The 14785-nt window shown below is 38.7% G+C and overlaps 1 protein-coding gene across 8 annotated transcripts in view; it reads left to right on the top strand.

The window, feature by feature from the left end:
• The window catches only part of kifc3 (kinesin family member C3), a 44641-nt gene that overhangs the window by 12584 nt on the left and 17272 nt on the right, over positions 1-14785 (top strand). For 5 of the 8 annotated variants that reach the window (XM_083552908.1, XM_083552905.1, XM_083552907.1 and 2 more), the window contains exons 2-5: positions 7253-7361; positions 10033-10172; positions 13826-14027; positions 14115-14251. In XM_083552908.1, coding sequence (XP_083409034.1) covers positions 7280-7361; positions 10033-10172; positions 13826-14027; positions 14115-14251 — 561 coding nt within the window. In that variant the 5' untranslated portion in view covers positions 7253-7279. Of the gene's footprint in view, positions 1-1834; positions 1989-5698; positions 5819-7252; positions 7362-10032; positions 10173-13825; positions 14028-14114; positions 14252-14785 lie in introns of those variants that run through there. The other 3 variants (XM_083552906.1, XM_083552909.1, XM_083552904.1) reach the window with 3 other exon arrangements.

Here is a 14785-nt window from a genome sequence, read left to right as displayed (position 1 = left end):
CGTTTCTGAAGTAAATGAGGTCAGTGTATTGGTGCTGTATGTGAGTGAATGAATAGGCTCTTAATACACAACCAGAATGTGTGAGCTAACTTCATTTAGCAAGGGAAGATTCTCGTTTGTGTTGTTTGAGCATGTGTGAAATTAGAGCTAGCATATTTTCAGGGGACGAGGGGGAAGACATGCCACAGATAATGTATTGTATACTGTACACAATAATGTGATCAATTCTCTAAGTTCTTTCTGAAGAAGTACTATGATTAATAGACTAAAGCAATGCCTTTATATGTATTTATATCATATAAATACATATTTATAGTTCGTGCTCAAAATATGAATTTTCTTTTTTATTTATATTTAAACTTAAAGTGTCTGTGATTTAGGATGAAGGATAAATGTTTTGTTTTGTTTTTTTCATCAAAGTTCCTGGCAACACTGAAAAAACTCAGGTGTTTATTATATTATAACAACAAAAAGCAAGTTTTTTTTTTTTTTTTTTTTTTATGAATCAGTATATGGTCTCTTTTCTTTTCTTTTATGTTTGTCTTTACTCTATATAGCTCTTTGCTCTATAGTCATTGTCTTTAAATGTGCTTTATAAATGAATTGTGACTTGTCCATTTGCAAATCAGAAATATATGCAACTTCTGAACCAGCCGATGACCTGTGGGGCTTTCTATCTAATTTAAAGATCCTTCTAGACTTTAAAATTAAATCTGTTTCAATTTTACTACTATTTATAGCATGAAATCTTATTGTGATGATTTGTGTAAATCTGTAAAACACAAACTCAATGAATAATTTCAATCAGTTTTCACAAGATTTGTACAGTGACCCCCACAAAACCTGGATTTTTCATTGGCGATTTATTTTTTATTTTTAAGTCAATTCAAGAACCATATATAGCTGACTCAGTACACCGAGAAGTAAAACAATGTTCCTCCAGAACCCTGGTGCTACATAGACAACATAACAGAAAACACAGAGCTGAGGACTAGAAAGTGTCCTCGCCACATAAAGTGCATCGTGTGCAACCTGGTGCAAACAGTGCAAGACAGTAGACAACACAGGACAGTGTAGGACAAATACACAAAACACAAAATAGCACTGCCAGTAAACCTGCTGTATATTACACAGTGCAGTGTGTAAGAGTACTGAGTACAGGAGTGAACATTTGTAAGTAAACAAAATGGTTTGTGCAAAAAAAAAAAAAGCAATAGCAGCAGTCAAAAAGATGTGCAAAATAAGCATGTAAACAGTATTCGTTATTATGTAGCTAATCTTTTCAAAACTGCAAGAAATATGCTCAATCAACAAGCGAAGGTTTTTTTAAACAAGCATGATTTTTGTGGTGATTTCAGCCGAGCGATACGGTGCACAGACAACAGTGTTGATTATGGAGCAGCAGCTTCGTCAATAAAACATAGTTTGTGCACAATTATGGCAGAAATTCGAGTTAAGCTCTTTTAAGACAGTGTTTAGGTCATCTTCATGGTAGATCAAAAATTGCATGCTTTATTCTGCATGTCTCAAATTGCAGTCCTGCTGCATGAATTCTGTATATTCAACCAGATGTTATGTGCTTCAGTGTTTGAGGACAAAAGTAGGTTGTCATGTGACCACAGTGTGCGCTCTTAAATAGCATAGTAGGAGGATCTAAGCATCTTCTGTAGTTAAAATATTTATTTTTTAGCTAATCAAGGGGAGAATTGGAGAAGAGGTGGAGAGGAAGGGGTGGTGATGTCCAGTGATGCTGCTTCCATTTCCGTTACTAAGGAAAGTGTGTGTGTGTGTGTGTGTGTGTGTGTGTGTGTGTGTGTGTGTGTGTGTGTGTGTAAGAGGGAAAGAAGAGGGAGGGGAAGAGAGTGAGTTAGTAAAAAGAGGAGGAGTGCAGCAGGAAACTGGTGGCAATGTGACCGTGCATGGTGTGTGTACAGTCAAAGTGTGTGTGCTCGTCTCCATGGCGGTGATGGAATGAAGAGAGCCGGGAGGTGAGTACAGCTGGACGGTGATCCACTCTATCGTTTGTTGCCTAAAATGCCGCTTGCTTCTAATTATATCACTGAACCTTTTATTAGCAAAAGAATATGTAGTGTGCGATCTGGACTCGCACTCGAACAGCACGCTGCTTTTTTTTTTTTTTCTCATCTCGTGTAAACTTCTCATTGTGTCTGTGTGTGTGCACAACGGAGACAAAGGCTGATGGGTGATAGACTGCAGATGGCAGCAGCCTGCTGGTTTCGTTATGGTGCACCATAGTAGGGAGCGGATCGTGTGTGTGTGTGTGTGTGTGTGTGTGTGTGTGTGTGTGTGTGTGTGTGTGTGTGTGTGTGTGTGTGTGTGTGTGTGTGTGTGTGCACATTGAATAATTGATGGGTATGGCTCGTCTAATGTAATGCTCTTTGTCAGTTGTAGCTCTCCTGTCTCTCGTCACAGCCTCTTAACTGATTATAACATTCCAGTGGATGTTCTGCTGCCTTTTTCCTAATAACAGAATGTCTTGGGCATTATTATTTACTCAGTGCGACAGAACAAACATGTTGCAACGTTGTGATTTTATCGTGTAAGGAGTTGATTGTGTCCTATGACAGAGTGTATATATATATATATATAATGTGAATATATTGACAAATATATGTATATTACACTGATGTAAATGAACCACTAATTTCATATCATGCATGCAAAAAGTTACTGTTTAAATGATGCTTTTATTCTGTGGCCTAATGGAAGAAGCCGAAAGAAGATTCATATTAAGAATATTGCAAGAAGCAAAAACCCTTAATAGTGAGATTATTGCTGTGCTGTGGATCAGGCTGCTTCATTCTATTAATTTTTTTGCTGTCCTGGAAATGAGCCCCACAGGTTCTGAGCTATTTATCTTTATCTTATTCGTTTATTATTTCAAAACAGGAGGTAGAGGAGACTTGCAATGTTTGCATTTCAATTCATTTCTAGAGCAGTGTAACTGCAAACTGGTTTTCATGTGAGAGAAGAAGAATGTAGGATAGCTCAATAGTATGTGCACACAGGACATTTGCTCAGCAGGTTGAACCACCAGAGGGAAAAGAATTACTGACGTGCAGAATGTGTTTTCCGTTTCAAGGTGATGTTGCAACGCAAAGAGTCATATAAAAGTCACTTCACACTTTAACCTAGCAAGAGAAAATAAATGCTAGCTAGACTGGAATACCTTTTACTTGCAATGTGTGATAGACTTGTGTTTTATTATATGATGAACTACATTAGAAGCATTAAGATTAAGGCTACAAAGACAACCCCTATACAGGAATTACTTTGCTTGTTCTTTTCCCAATATCCAATCAATGCACAAATCTAGTAACTAACTTTTCAAGACTGGATACTGTCCATGGGAATTAATAGGAATAAACTGGGACCTTAGTTTACATCTTCCTTGTGCTGTGTGTAAGCTAATGTGCAATGAAATTATACTTACAAGTAAATCAAACTCAAAAATCTTAGTTGTATGCATTTCAACTTATGACCAAACAAACTGTTTATTTTTTATGTTCATATGTCATAAAGTTTATATAACATTCCCAAATTTCTCTTTAATTTCCATAAATTACTGGTAAGTTTCCAACTTGAAATATTTCTAAAATTCATGAAAATGTTCTGGAAATTTACCTGCAATCTTCCGCCTCTTTGAAACCCTACGCATAATACATCAATACACTGAGAAAGCTACAACTTTTTAACATAAATACATTTAAATATAGTTTTTTTTTTTCTGAAGCCGCTAAAAACATCTTAATAGATTCATCTTCATATTCATATTTACTTGTCATTTTGCACACTTGCTACTATTTGCACTTCTGGTAGATGCTAAACTGCATTTTGTTGCTGTGTACCTGTACAATGCACTGACAAAGATCTGTCTGTCTCTAACTGTCTGTCATGAACACGTGTTTGAATTACTGCAGGTTTTTGGTCAATATTGTTCTTGACTAGGTTACAAATGCCATTTCAGTCCAGTAAATATACTGAATATTTTTTTGTTTCACTGTATGTTGTACTGATCAGTGCCTCAGTTTTGTAGGTGTCTCAAACACAACCATTACAAAAGACAGGTTTTGTAGCAATAATTATGTTGACAATGTTTAATTAACTTCATAAGGAGCTTATATTTGTGCAGGCATTCGTGCTATGATGTTGCAATAGTATTTTTAATGCTATGTTAACTGAGGTAAAGACTGTGTACCTTCTGATCGCTGGAGTGGCACAGTTGCATGAATTATTTCTTCAAGGCATAAACTGTCTTTCAGGAAGTAGAAATGTATGGAATGTTCTACCCGATGTGCTTTTTTTAGTATTGAGGTGCCGTCTCTGCGGTCTGGGAAGCTGCAAGCTTTTTCTGTGCTGAAACTCAGTCACGTTCTCATTCTCCTGAGAGTAACCTGACTCTACACTTACAGAGAAGAGAACAGAGGTGCTGATCCAGGAGAGAGTGTGTGCTGAATGCATTTAGGTCATCGAATGATAAACAGCTCCATAACATTAACCTCGTTACGTCCAGGTGAACTCTCAGGAATGTTGCAGCCCTCTAATGGTCAGCAGTGAAAAATCACACAACGCTTTAAGCTGTAAGGCTCACCATGCCTGCGATATATTATTGTTTAACCTTAACATTCTAATCAACTGTTTAATGCCTTTCAATCAGCAGGCTAAAATCTTCACAGATTCAGCTCAAATATGGTAGCGGTTTTGTTTTTTTGTTTGTTTTTGAGGGAGTTTAAGAAAAACAATACACACAGCCAAATATAATTTTCTATTTTCTAATTACTACTATATAACTCTTCTGATATCATTTGCTCTAAACTTAATTACTAATAAATAAATACAATTATTATTAAATTTGTATTTAAAAAATTTTAAGGATGTTTCCTATTGCTGGCGTTACATCCTATTACTTATATTTATGAAAAAAAAAAAAACTCAGAAATGAAAGAATTTTCATATCGCATTGGAAATGTTTGCCTAGGCATAGTGAAAAATCATTTAGTCCCAAATTTGCCCTCCGCTCTTCTGGGAAGATGTTTCACTAGATTTTAACGGGTTCTTGTGCAGATTTGTGTTCATCAGATACAAGGGTGTTCGTGAAGTCAGGTACTGATGATGAGGTCTGGGGTTCATTCAGTGTTCCAATTCATCCCAGTGGTGTTAAGTTTGGAGAAGAACCACATATAGCAGGAAAGCCAGGTGTCCCAATACTTTTGTCCATATAGTGTATATGCGAATAACCAAATGTGGTTTAAGATGAATATATGAGAATTCTGAACCATGATCAACTTCAAGCTTCAGGGTTTTTCTAATTGTTCAGCAAATTTTGTTGTTCAAAATATATACATTTTTGATGGGTCCTTAGCGAATGATTCTTTACCCCATCCATTCGGCAAAGACCTTACAGATAGGGGGAGCTGTTGACTGCTTTAGTGCTTTTTTGGAACAGGTGCTACCTTTGATCTGGATCTGGCCCAGGTTGTCTGGGCTGATTCGCCCTTGACCACAGTATGAGGTGGAGGGAGAGTGGAGGCCATCTGTTGATAGGTTTAAAGGATTATGGGTAATCAGGAGTGCGAACATGGAGCAATTGCGTCTCATCAAACGATTTTCCATTTATTTATTTTTGTTTATCAAACTGCTCTTTTTTCCACTGCTTCTTTTACTGTAATGGAGTAGAAGCCGGGTTGCCGTTTCAGTAGGAAAGATGTTTGGTTGGGTCGGATCACTTTTTCACAAAGGCTGGAGGGAGAAACATTGCTATGTCCATACCACAAATTACCGAAAAACAGGAAAGAAGGTGTGTGTGTGTGTGTGTGTGTGTGTGTGTGTGTGTGTGTGTGTGTGTGTGTGTGTGTGTGTGTGTGTGTGTGTGTGTGTGTGTGTGTGTGTGTGTGTGTGTGTGTGTGTGTGTGTGTGTGTGTGTGTGTGTGTGAGAGAGAATTGTAACTTCTCATACCTTAGCGTAATCGGATAGCAGGTGTATTATGTTTTTATACTTTGATATTTAAAAAAAAAAAAAAAAAAAGTCTCTTGTAATATGAAGTTATGAAATCAACCAATTAGTATGTTTTAGTCACCATGCACTTACTGTATGAGTAGAATATATAATGTTGTTCTCTCTCATCGCCAAAGTGATTCAAGCTGAGCGCTTGTGTAGCTCTCAGGCATGTTATGCTCAACTCTGCAGGAGCCAGCATAAAGCATTTTCCTGCTTTTGTTCCGATTGCTCTGTTCGGCTTCTTGTTATTCAAGCGGATCTTAGTACTGCAAGTGAAACTCATCATTCTGTTTGTTTTTTTTTTAATTCTTAAACATGCCACAAAGGGGTTTTTGCACACATTATGTGGTGCAGTATTATTTCCAATGCTGCTGCCCCCAGTGGATTTATTATGGTATTACATGGGATTAAGTGCTAGTGCAGTTTTTCATTTCCTACATGATGAAGTATTTATACTACTCCTCGCACTACCAGTGTTACGTGTGTTATTTAGTTACAGATTATGGAAGCCTGTTTGTGTTTTTCGAATGTGCAGTGGGATACTGCAGTAGGTAAATGCACTAAAACAGGGGTCTTCAGTCTCCTCGACAAAGGGCTACTGTAACTGCAGCTTTGCATTCCTGACATTCCACACCTGTTTCCACCAATGTATGGTGCTAATTTTGGTCTTCTGTTAAATATTAGGTGCTTCAGATCTTTGATTGGAAATAAAACTGGCATCTTAGTGCATAGGACCAATAGGAGATGCCCTGGTTTAGGCTAGGAGTGATGATCATGTCACAGCATGGCTTCCACAGTATCATAACGATCCTGGAAAATCTGTCCTGCCAGTTGGATTGAAAGCAACAGCACCTCAGGCTTTTCCTGTTTGTGTTATAAACTTGCAAATGAGCCGTGTTGTCATGTGTGAGTGTGTGATTGTATCTCTCCCTATGCTTGCATGTTCCTGTGTGTCCATGCCTGAAAGGCTGGTTCTTCACAATCTGGGTTTTTTTTTCCCCCTACATCTCTCCATCCGTGTGTGTGTGTGTGTGTGTAAAATCTATGATCGGTATTCTGATTAATCAGAACCGTATTGCTCTGGAATCTAAGAAATTCCTTGTAGCAAGGAATCATGGGAAACATTGCCACCTGCAGAAGAGGTTCCATGCTCTGTTGCATATAAAGGTTGAACCGGGCACGCGACAGCAAAGTCATTCTTTCTCTTGCTCTCTCTTTTTCTCTTTCTGTTAGCGGTACACTCTGCTTGGCCCGGCGGTCATGTTTAGCACAAGGAAGACGTGGGACCTCGACCACACCCCCTGCCTGCAGGAGCTCTGGAACACAGACCACTCATTGGATGGTGAGTGAGCTCACGTGCTTTCGCTCAAACCAGTGTGTCGACATTTTTTTGATGACAAGCGTGTGTGTGAATGAAAGCGAGAGGAGGGTAGGTGTGTGCGGTTGTCTAGCTCAGTCAGAGAGGAGAGGAGAGGAGAGGAGAGGATAGGAAAGGAGGACAAGAATGCGACAAAAGGAAAGGATATCAGGATGAATATGGGGAAAAGCATTTTCACGTATTCCAGGTAAAGCTCTTGCTCGATGGAGAATGAAGGAGTTTGTTAAAATTCTGAATGAATGTCGATTCATTTTTGTCATCTTAAAGCTGCTGATGTTAACGGTAGTGTCGGTGACATGACACACTAAAATATTTGGCTCATAGTGTTATTCGTCATGGTTTGTTCAGAGCTGTCATTTCCCTGTTTTTAAATCGAAAAGCGGGTTTCTTGGATAACGTTCTTGACCGGTGATCCGCTGAAGGACATGCAGTTCCTCTTCGATCATTGGCTCGGGGGTTACCAAAATTAAATCGCATATATGTCGCATGTAAGGACCTCGGAGGAGTCGGTCCATCTAGACTAGTGTTCTGAGAAATGGCATTGCAGCTGCAAAAACATTTCCCGCTGGCATGACGACCTGCTGCATTCATGAGTCGTGTTTCCTGCATTTGCAAAAAAAGATAAAGATAACAAAATGTAAACAGTTCTGTATAAACAGGCAAATATTACCATCAACAAGAATGATCTGAGTGCCATCATGTCTTTACAATGTATGTACACATTCGTACTGAAATCCCTCATACTTCAGCGCTGTCACCATTTTGTTTTGTTTTTTTAGTTTTTTTGGTTGTTTCTTTCTTTTTTTAATCATCAAATTTGTAAACATACGCAACAATGCCAGGGCTGTGAAAAAGAAACTCGAGTTAGCGCAGTGTCACTGTGGCTACTCAATCTGTGCAGGAAACACGGTTTGTAGTGCATTGTAAAATTTAAGTTTTGCACATGCGTGAAATCGCCACCACTTCCATTTTCACGTCTCGCGATATGGATTCTTTTGCGCTTCATGTCCAGCTTTATTAAAAGGAGAAAATCCTGAAAATTCTGCATATCAAGGGAGCGAATGAATGAAGGATAAAAGGAATGAAGACATTTGCTAGTATGCTGAAATGCACACACACACTGTATTATACACATCTGTATTACCCAAATGGGGTCTTACAAAAAAAATTTTTTTATATAAAATTTTTCCATTTATTAGAATTGTATTTAACTAATTTAATCGGTTACTCAATTTAATTAATATAAACAAATCGTACCGAGCTGTGAATTTCGTGTACGTTACACTTCTAATGTACACCTAGAATATACAATTATAGCAGCCTTTTATAACGATTACTTGACACATTGCACAAGACAATCACAATCAAATATAGTATAATTTCTATAACAGAATGTGTGATGTATGCGAATGTTCGGCATTTCGGATTAAATAACATTCCTCTATAGATAAACGTGTTGATAAAAGTCTTAGAGAAATCAGGATTTTATAAACGTTATTCAAAGTGAGCTAAAATATCTTTCTGGTCTCTGAGCGCCACCATATTTGTAGCTGTCCCATGAGTTTTGCACAATCTCCGTATCACAGCAGCTGTCAACACACTGACATTTCAATCACACGTCTCCGACACTGCCGGAGCGTTGTCTTCCGCGACGCATGCAGTGTAAACCCGGCTTTAGATTGCCGTGCTCTACGTGCATGCTTCCCAGTCGCTTAGCAACACTGCGATCACTACCTTAACCGCTTGAATGGCAGGCATACCCCTCCCATGCTGAAAGCACGAAGCCACCGGTTCTCTTTTTGACGTCATTAATCGGCTGCCTTATTGAATTTTACAAGCCTTGCAGCTTCTGAAAGTTTGCTGTATGCGCTTCCTCCCGTATTGTCTCAGTAGCCTTTTAAGAGATTACAGAAAGTTTCAGGTGAAACTAAAATCCATCACAATCACTACCTTGTTTTTTTTTTTTTTTTGTGTGTCGCCAGGGTTTGTTGGAGCACAGAGTCCTGATTGTTTTCCCATGATAAGACTCGGAGGCACTGTGCAGTAAATTGAAAAATCAAGACACACACACACGCGCACGCACGCTATACATACACACATGCAGGTACCCATGTTAGGTTAATGTGTCACTTGCAGAAGCCTTTTATCTGTTAACATACCATGTTTATCGCACTGTTCCTGTTTCCATAGTGCCTGAAAGACCTTGAAATTGTTATTGTGGAAATAAATGGACAGGGGGGGCATCCAGAGGGGAAAAAAAAGGATCACAAATTTAAAGAAAATCTGTGTTAAAAAAATAGTTTGTCTATTATGTAAAGGATCAGTGTTTTCTCTCATATTCCAAATGAGGTTCATGCCCCTGAATGCGTTTTGGTGTGTGTGTGTGTGTGTGTGTGTGTGTGTGTGTGTGTGTGTGTGTGTGTGTGTGTGTGTGTGTGTGTGTGTGTGTGTGTGTGTGTGTGTGTGTGTGTGTGTGTGTGTGTGTGTGTGTGTGTGTGTGTGTGTGTGTGCGTGTGTGTGTGTATATAGTATGCGTGTGTGTGTGTATATAGTATGCGTGTGTGTGTGTGTATATAGTATGTGTGTGTGTGTGTGTGTAAGATATAGATATTGATCATATATTGTGTATGTGCAGCAAGCTCAGTGGATTTCTTGATCAGTGATTGTGAGGATGAGAGCTCCTTCCTGACGCTGCCCAACTCCGTTCTCCAACGCCGTCGTTTGACCTCCGACCTCTCCGATCCCAGCCTTTCTGACCAGCAGCTGCTCATACAGGTAACATTAGCTACTTATTGACTTTGCGTTTTAGCTGTGCTGTGTTACACTCACGGATTTCCAGCTACTCTAGTGCTTATTTCACTTTAATCCCATGAGATGAGGCTATTTGAATAGGAGAGGCTATTCAAAAGGACCTGCATAAATGAGTACATCACCTTTTAGAAATTCAGGTTTTCATCTATTTCTCAGCAAATATCAGACCAATTTTCTGCATTTATTTTATTTTTTTTTTGTTTACAAAACAGTATTTTTTTAACATTTACTTTTATGATCATGAGTGTGGTCACCAAAGATATTTAGGATAAAGAATGTAAATTAAATTTGAATATTAATTTAAAAGAGAGATTGGATGTGTTTGAGAAATGTAATTATGCTGGATACTAAAGGTTTTTCTATATTATATATCCATAATATTTTTCTCTTTCACACATGCATATTTATATCTATATCTTGTGTGTGTGTGTGTGTGTGTGTGTGTGTGTGTGTGTGTGTGTGTGTGTGTGTGTGTGTGTGTGTGTGTGTGTGTGTGTGTGTGTGTGTGTGTGTGTGTGTGTGTGTGTGTGTGTGTGTGTGTATATATATTATATATATATATATATATATATTACACGAGACGCATGTTTTCTAATTAAATAATTGATTTCTGAAAATGACATAAGCAGCTATTTTCACACACACTTGGACTTGTTTATCTTATTGGACACTACATACTCAGTGGTCGTACCTAACTATATTAGGTGTTTGTGCAATGTTGAAATATCACACATATTTGTGTGTGTGTCTGTGCCTGTATTTGTGTGTGAGACTGTGTAAGAGGATAGGGTATAAATGGGAACGAGCTGGACTCTTCATACCCAGGTTTCTAGGCTCTTCACTTCTTAGCTCATGCTCAACCCTGATTGGTCACTGATCACATGCCGCCCAGCTGCGTTCCTGTCTTTGAGAGGCCAGTGCTTTTCCCTTTGAAAGTGCAGTGACTTTATGATCCAACACAAAAGCTTTGACGTGGGACGCTCTTGCATATGTACCACAACTGTGTACTCTGCATTGCATTGACGTCCTGTCAAGCTTGGTTTTTAATGTTGACGCCTAGCAGAAAGGGATTTATTACTTGAGTGTCGCTCTATCTACCATTTTAGCTAACTCGGCTCGACAGTGCATTTCCAACTCTGTTAGGCAGATTGGAGAGCAGGCATGTGTGAGTATATTTGACTCTGTATGTTACGGTTTAAGTTGATTTGGTTTCTGGTTTTGAATTAAACATGAGCTAAGAAAAATTCTGCTGTGCTTTAGGATTGTTCTGCTCAGTGTCTACATCTAATGTTAGTCCTGCTTATTATTTTTCAACTTATTTATATTATATTGCTGATTTTTCACTCCTTATCTTTTATCTATTAATGTTTCCATTCTTTCCATTGTCATTATCATGGGAATATATACTCTAACACACTTGGGTTTTTGAGTTCTTGAACTCTCTAATCTGAAAGTGATTTTCTAGGTTTTGATTGATCACGTGTTGATTGATTTAAAGATGTATCTGGTCAACACCATGCACACATACTTTGTCAAATAATAAACAAATGGGAAACATTTTGGTTTTAAACAAAGGTAAGTAAAAGTATAACTGCTGTTGTGGTGTTTTCTGTTAGCATTTGCCATCACATTGTCATTTACAAAGTTTTCCACCACTGGAAATACTTCAAGATGGAGGAGTTCTTGTTTCTCTGTGATTTTTGTTTACCTTTGTGTGAGAGAGCACGAGCGAGTGAGAGGGAGATCTAAAGCAAACTAGAGGTTGCTGAGGGATAGACCGGTATTAATGCTATTAATTAAATGGCAAGGAATTGTCTCGTACTTGTTCTATATCAACAAATGTTAAATTGTACCCGCTAGTAAACTGATGTGATGTAAACAGTAAAGCATTGTAAAATCACTGGGGTGATAACAGTAACACTCTCGCATCACTCCTCATTACTCCTGCATTGCATGGGTTAGTTTTGTGTATCAGTATGCCCTGTTGTGTGTTATTTGTTATGTTAAATAGTAAAACCATCCGGTTTGGTTTGTCTGAATAACTTTCCCCTAATGCATTGTTTCTCAAATCAGTTTTTTGGGACCCCATGCCTACCCACCCTCCCCTCCTTCCTCCAGCTATTTGTATCATTAAAGAAGAAACACAGATGTATCTGCCTGATTATAATTGTCTTGGCTCTCTCTGCACCATCTCACCTGTACAGAAGGTCACGTGCGCTCTCTCTCTCTCTCTCCCCCATGCAATCGTTTATTCACATTCTCTTCTCCCTCCCCATCTTTGTGTTTAGCTGTGAGCTCTTTTTGTCATCACCGTGATTCTCTTTATGGAGAACGTTCTCTACAGTGCTGCGGGTTGCTAGTCAACTGCTAGTTTTATTGGTCAGGCATTCACATACTGATTCTGTTTGGAGATCAATAAATAAATTATATATTTTTTTTATACATTATAGAATGATGCAGGTGTCATGTTTTAGTCCTTATAAACAAATAAAAAGTTGTGGGTGTCTCTTTTTTTCTTTTCCCCCTCACTTTTCTTTTCACCCCAGCTTGGTCACCATAGAGTTCCCACTTTCCAGCTAGCTCTCTCTATTCAATAGCATACAATAGCCACCATCTAGGCTGTTCTCTCAGACATATCAGAGTCCTAGCTGTGATTAGATACCCTGATATTGCTTTGTTGTTTCCTAATGATCATTAAAGATTGGAAATGATGGCCTCAAAACAGTTTAAACCAGATTACACTTAGATTAGATTAGATTCAACTTTATTGTCATTGTACGAAGTACATGTACAGAGCCAATGAAATGCTGTTAGCATCTAACCAGAAGTGCATAAAATGGCTATTTACAATAAATAACTATGTTAAAGGAGGGCATGGGTCCATATGTACAGGGCTGAGAGTGATTCATGTACATAAGAGTGCAGTAGATAATAAGCATAATACCATGCTCAATAATGATATTCATATATGAATGCTTGTTGTATACAGTATATGCAGAATTAATAATATATATTTATATAATATTGCAATGATAACCCAACTAAAAATTAGTTATGGATGGTGTGAAAGTGGATAAAGCAGTGCAATACATACAGAAAAGTGACAATGCAGTAGTGTATTTGTTGACATTATATGATCAACTGTTCAGTGCACAGGAAAGATAAGAGAAGGTTGAATAGTCCATGATTGGAGTGAGATTGAAGTCCTTTGCCGACACCGTTTCTTGTAAATGTTCTACAAGGTGGGTGGCTGAGTGCTGATTTCTCCACCCTCTGAAGGGCTTTACAGTCCGAAGCAGTGCATGCGGATGGTATTGTGAGGATAGTACAGCGATAAAGTTCTCCAGTATCCTGTAGCACAGAAGGGACTTTAAGTCTCCTTAGAAAATGGTTGTGCTGTTGTGCCTGTCTAGTTGGATTGCAGTGGGTTGATTGCATTTTTTTTTTTTTTTTTTCCTTTTTTTACTATAAAGATGTCTGGTATTAAAGTTAAACAAAAACCATGTCCCTAGTATTGATATGATACTGAATTATTTAATGGAGATGCATGACATCACTGAATCTTAGCATCACTTAATAGGATGTACTGTAACTAGTTTGAATTGTCTGTACGCCAGGTGCTGCAGGAGAAGGTGTGCGAGTTCCAAGCTCGATTGCGCAGTGAAGACACCACCGACAGGCGACTTCTACAGCGACTACGTGCACCACAGGTCAATCAAGACCCACAGAACAAAGTAGGCACAAGCCAAGAGCATCCATTCACTAATCAAGAGATTCTCGAGCAGGACAGCCAGCAAAGCCAGGCTGCCTATAACACAAGTAAGAGAACTGGTGCATGATTTAGTGTATAATCTGTAGTGGAGTTAAGATTTGTTGTATTGACTGAATTTTTTTTGACTGCTGTAGGTGTAGGGAGCGTGAGCGCAGGATCTCCACATCCACAAGAATTTCCTGATATTGTTGCGGTGAGAAAAGGTCACGCACAGCCTCGGTTTAAAGAAGACGTCCACCAGCTTGTGCTTATCACAGGGCTTCACACACAGGTGAGCACACTAGGCAGGCATGTGCTGGTGATAAATGTTCATGTCAGTTATATGATCTAACATACTGTAACAGTAATATTGTTACTGGGGCATGTTTTTTATTAAGGTTTATTTAGTTTGCATTTTTTACCAAAAAAGTAAGCTGACTGTAGCTGTGGTGAGTTACAGATATATCATGTAATGTTATGTTAATAGGTTAGTTAGCTACATTTATGTAATATACCCCGATCAGGCATAACATTATGACCACCTGCCTAATATTGTGTTGGTCCCCCTTATGCTGAGGAAGACAGTCTTGACCGCCGATGATCTTCTCAGCCGTCCTCACTATCCTCTGTAGGGTCTTGAGATCCGAGACGGTGCAGTTGCCAAACCAGGCAGTAATGCAGCTGCTCAAGATGCTCTCAATAGTCCCTCTGTAGAACGTGGTCAGGAATGGGGAGGGAGATGAGCTTTTCTCAGTCTTCTCAGGAAGTAGAGGAGATGCTGGGCTTACTTGGTGATGAAGCTAGTGTTGAGTGACCAAGTGAGGTT

This window comes from Silurus aristotelis, assembly GCF_946808225.1.
Source record: "Silurus aristotelis genome assembly, chromosome: 10".
Taxonomy (NCBI): Eukaryota; Metazoa; Chordata; class Actinopteri; order Siluriformes; family Siluridae; genus Silurus; species Silurus aristotelis.
This window is presented reverse-complemented; position numbering and strand designations above follow the sequence as displayed.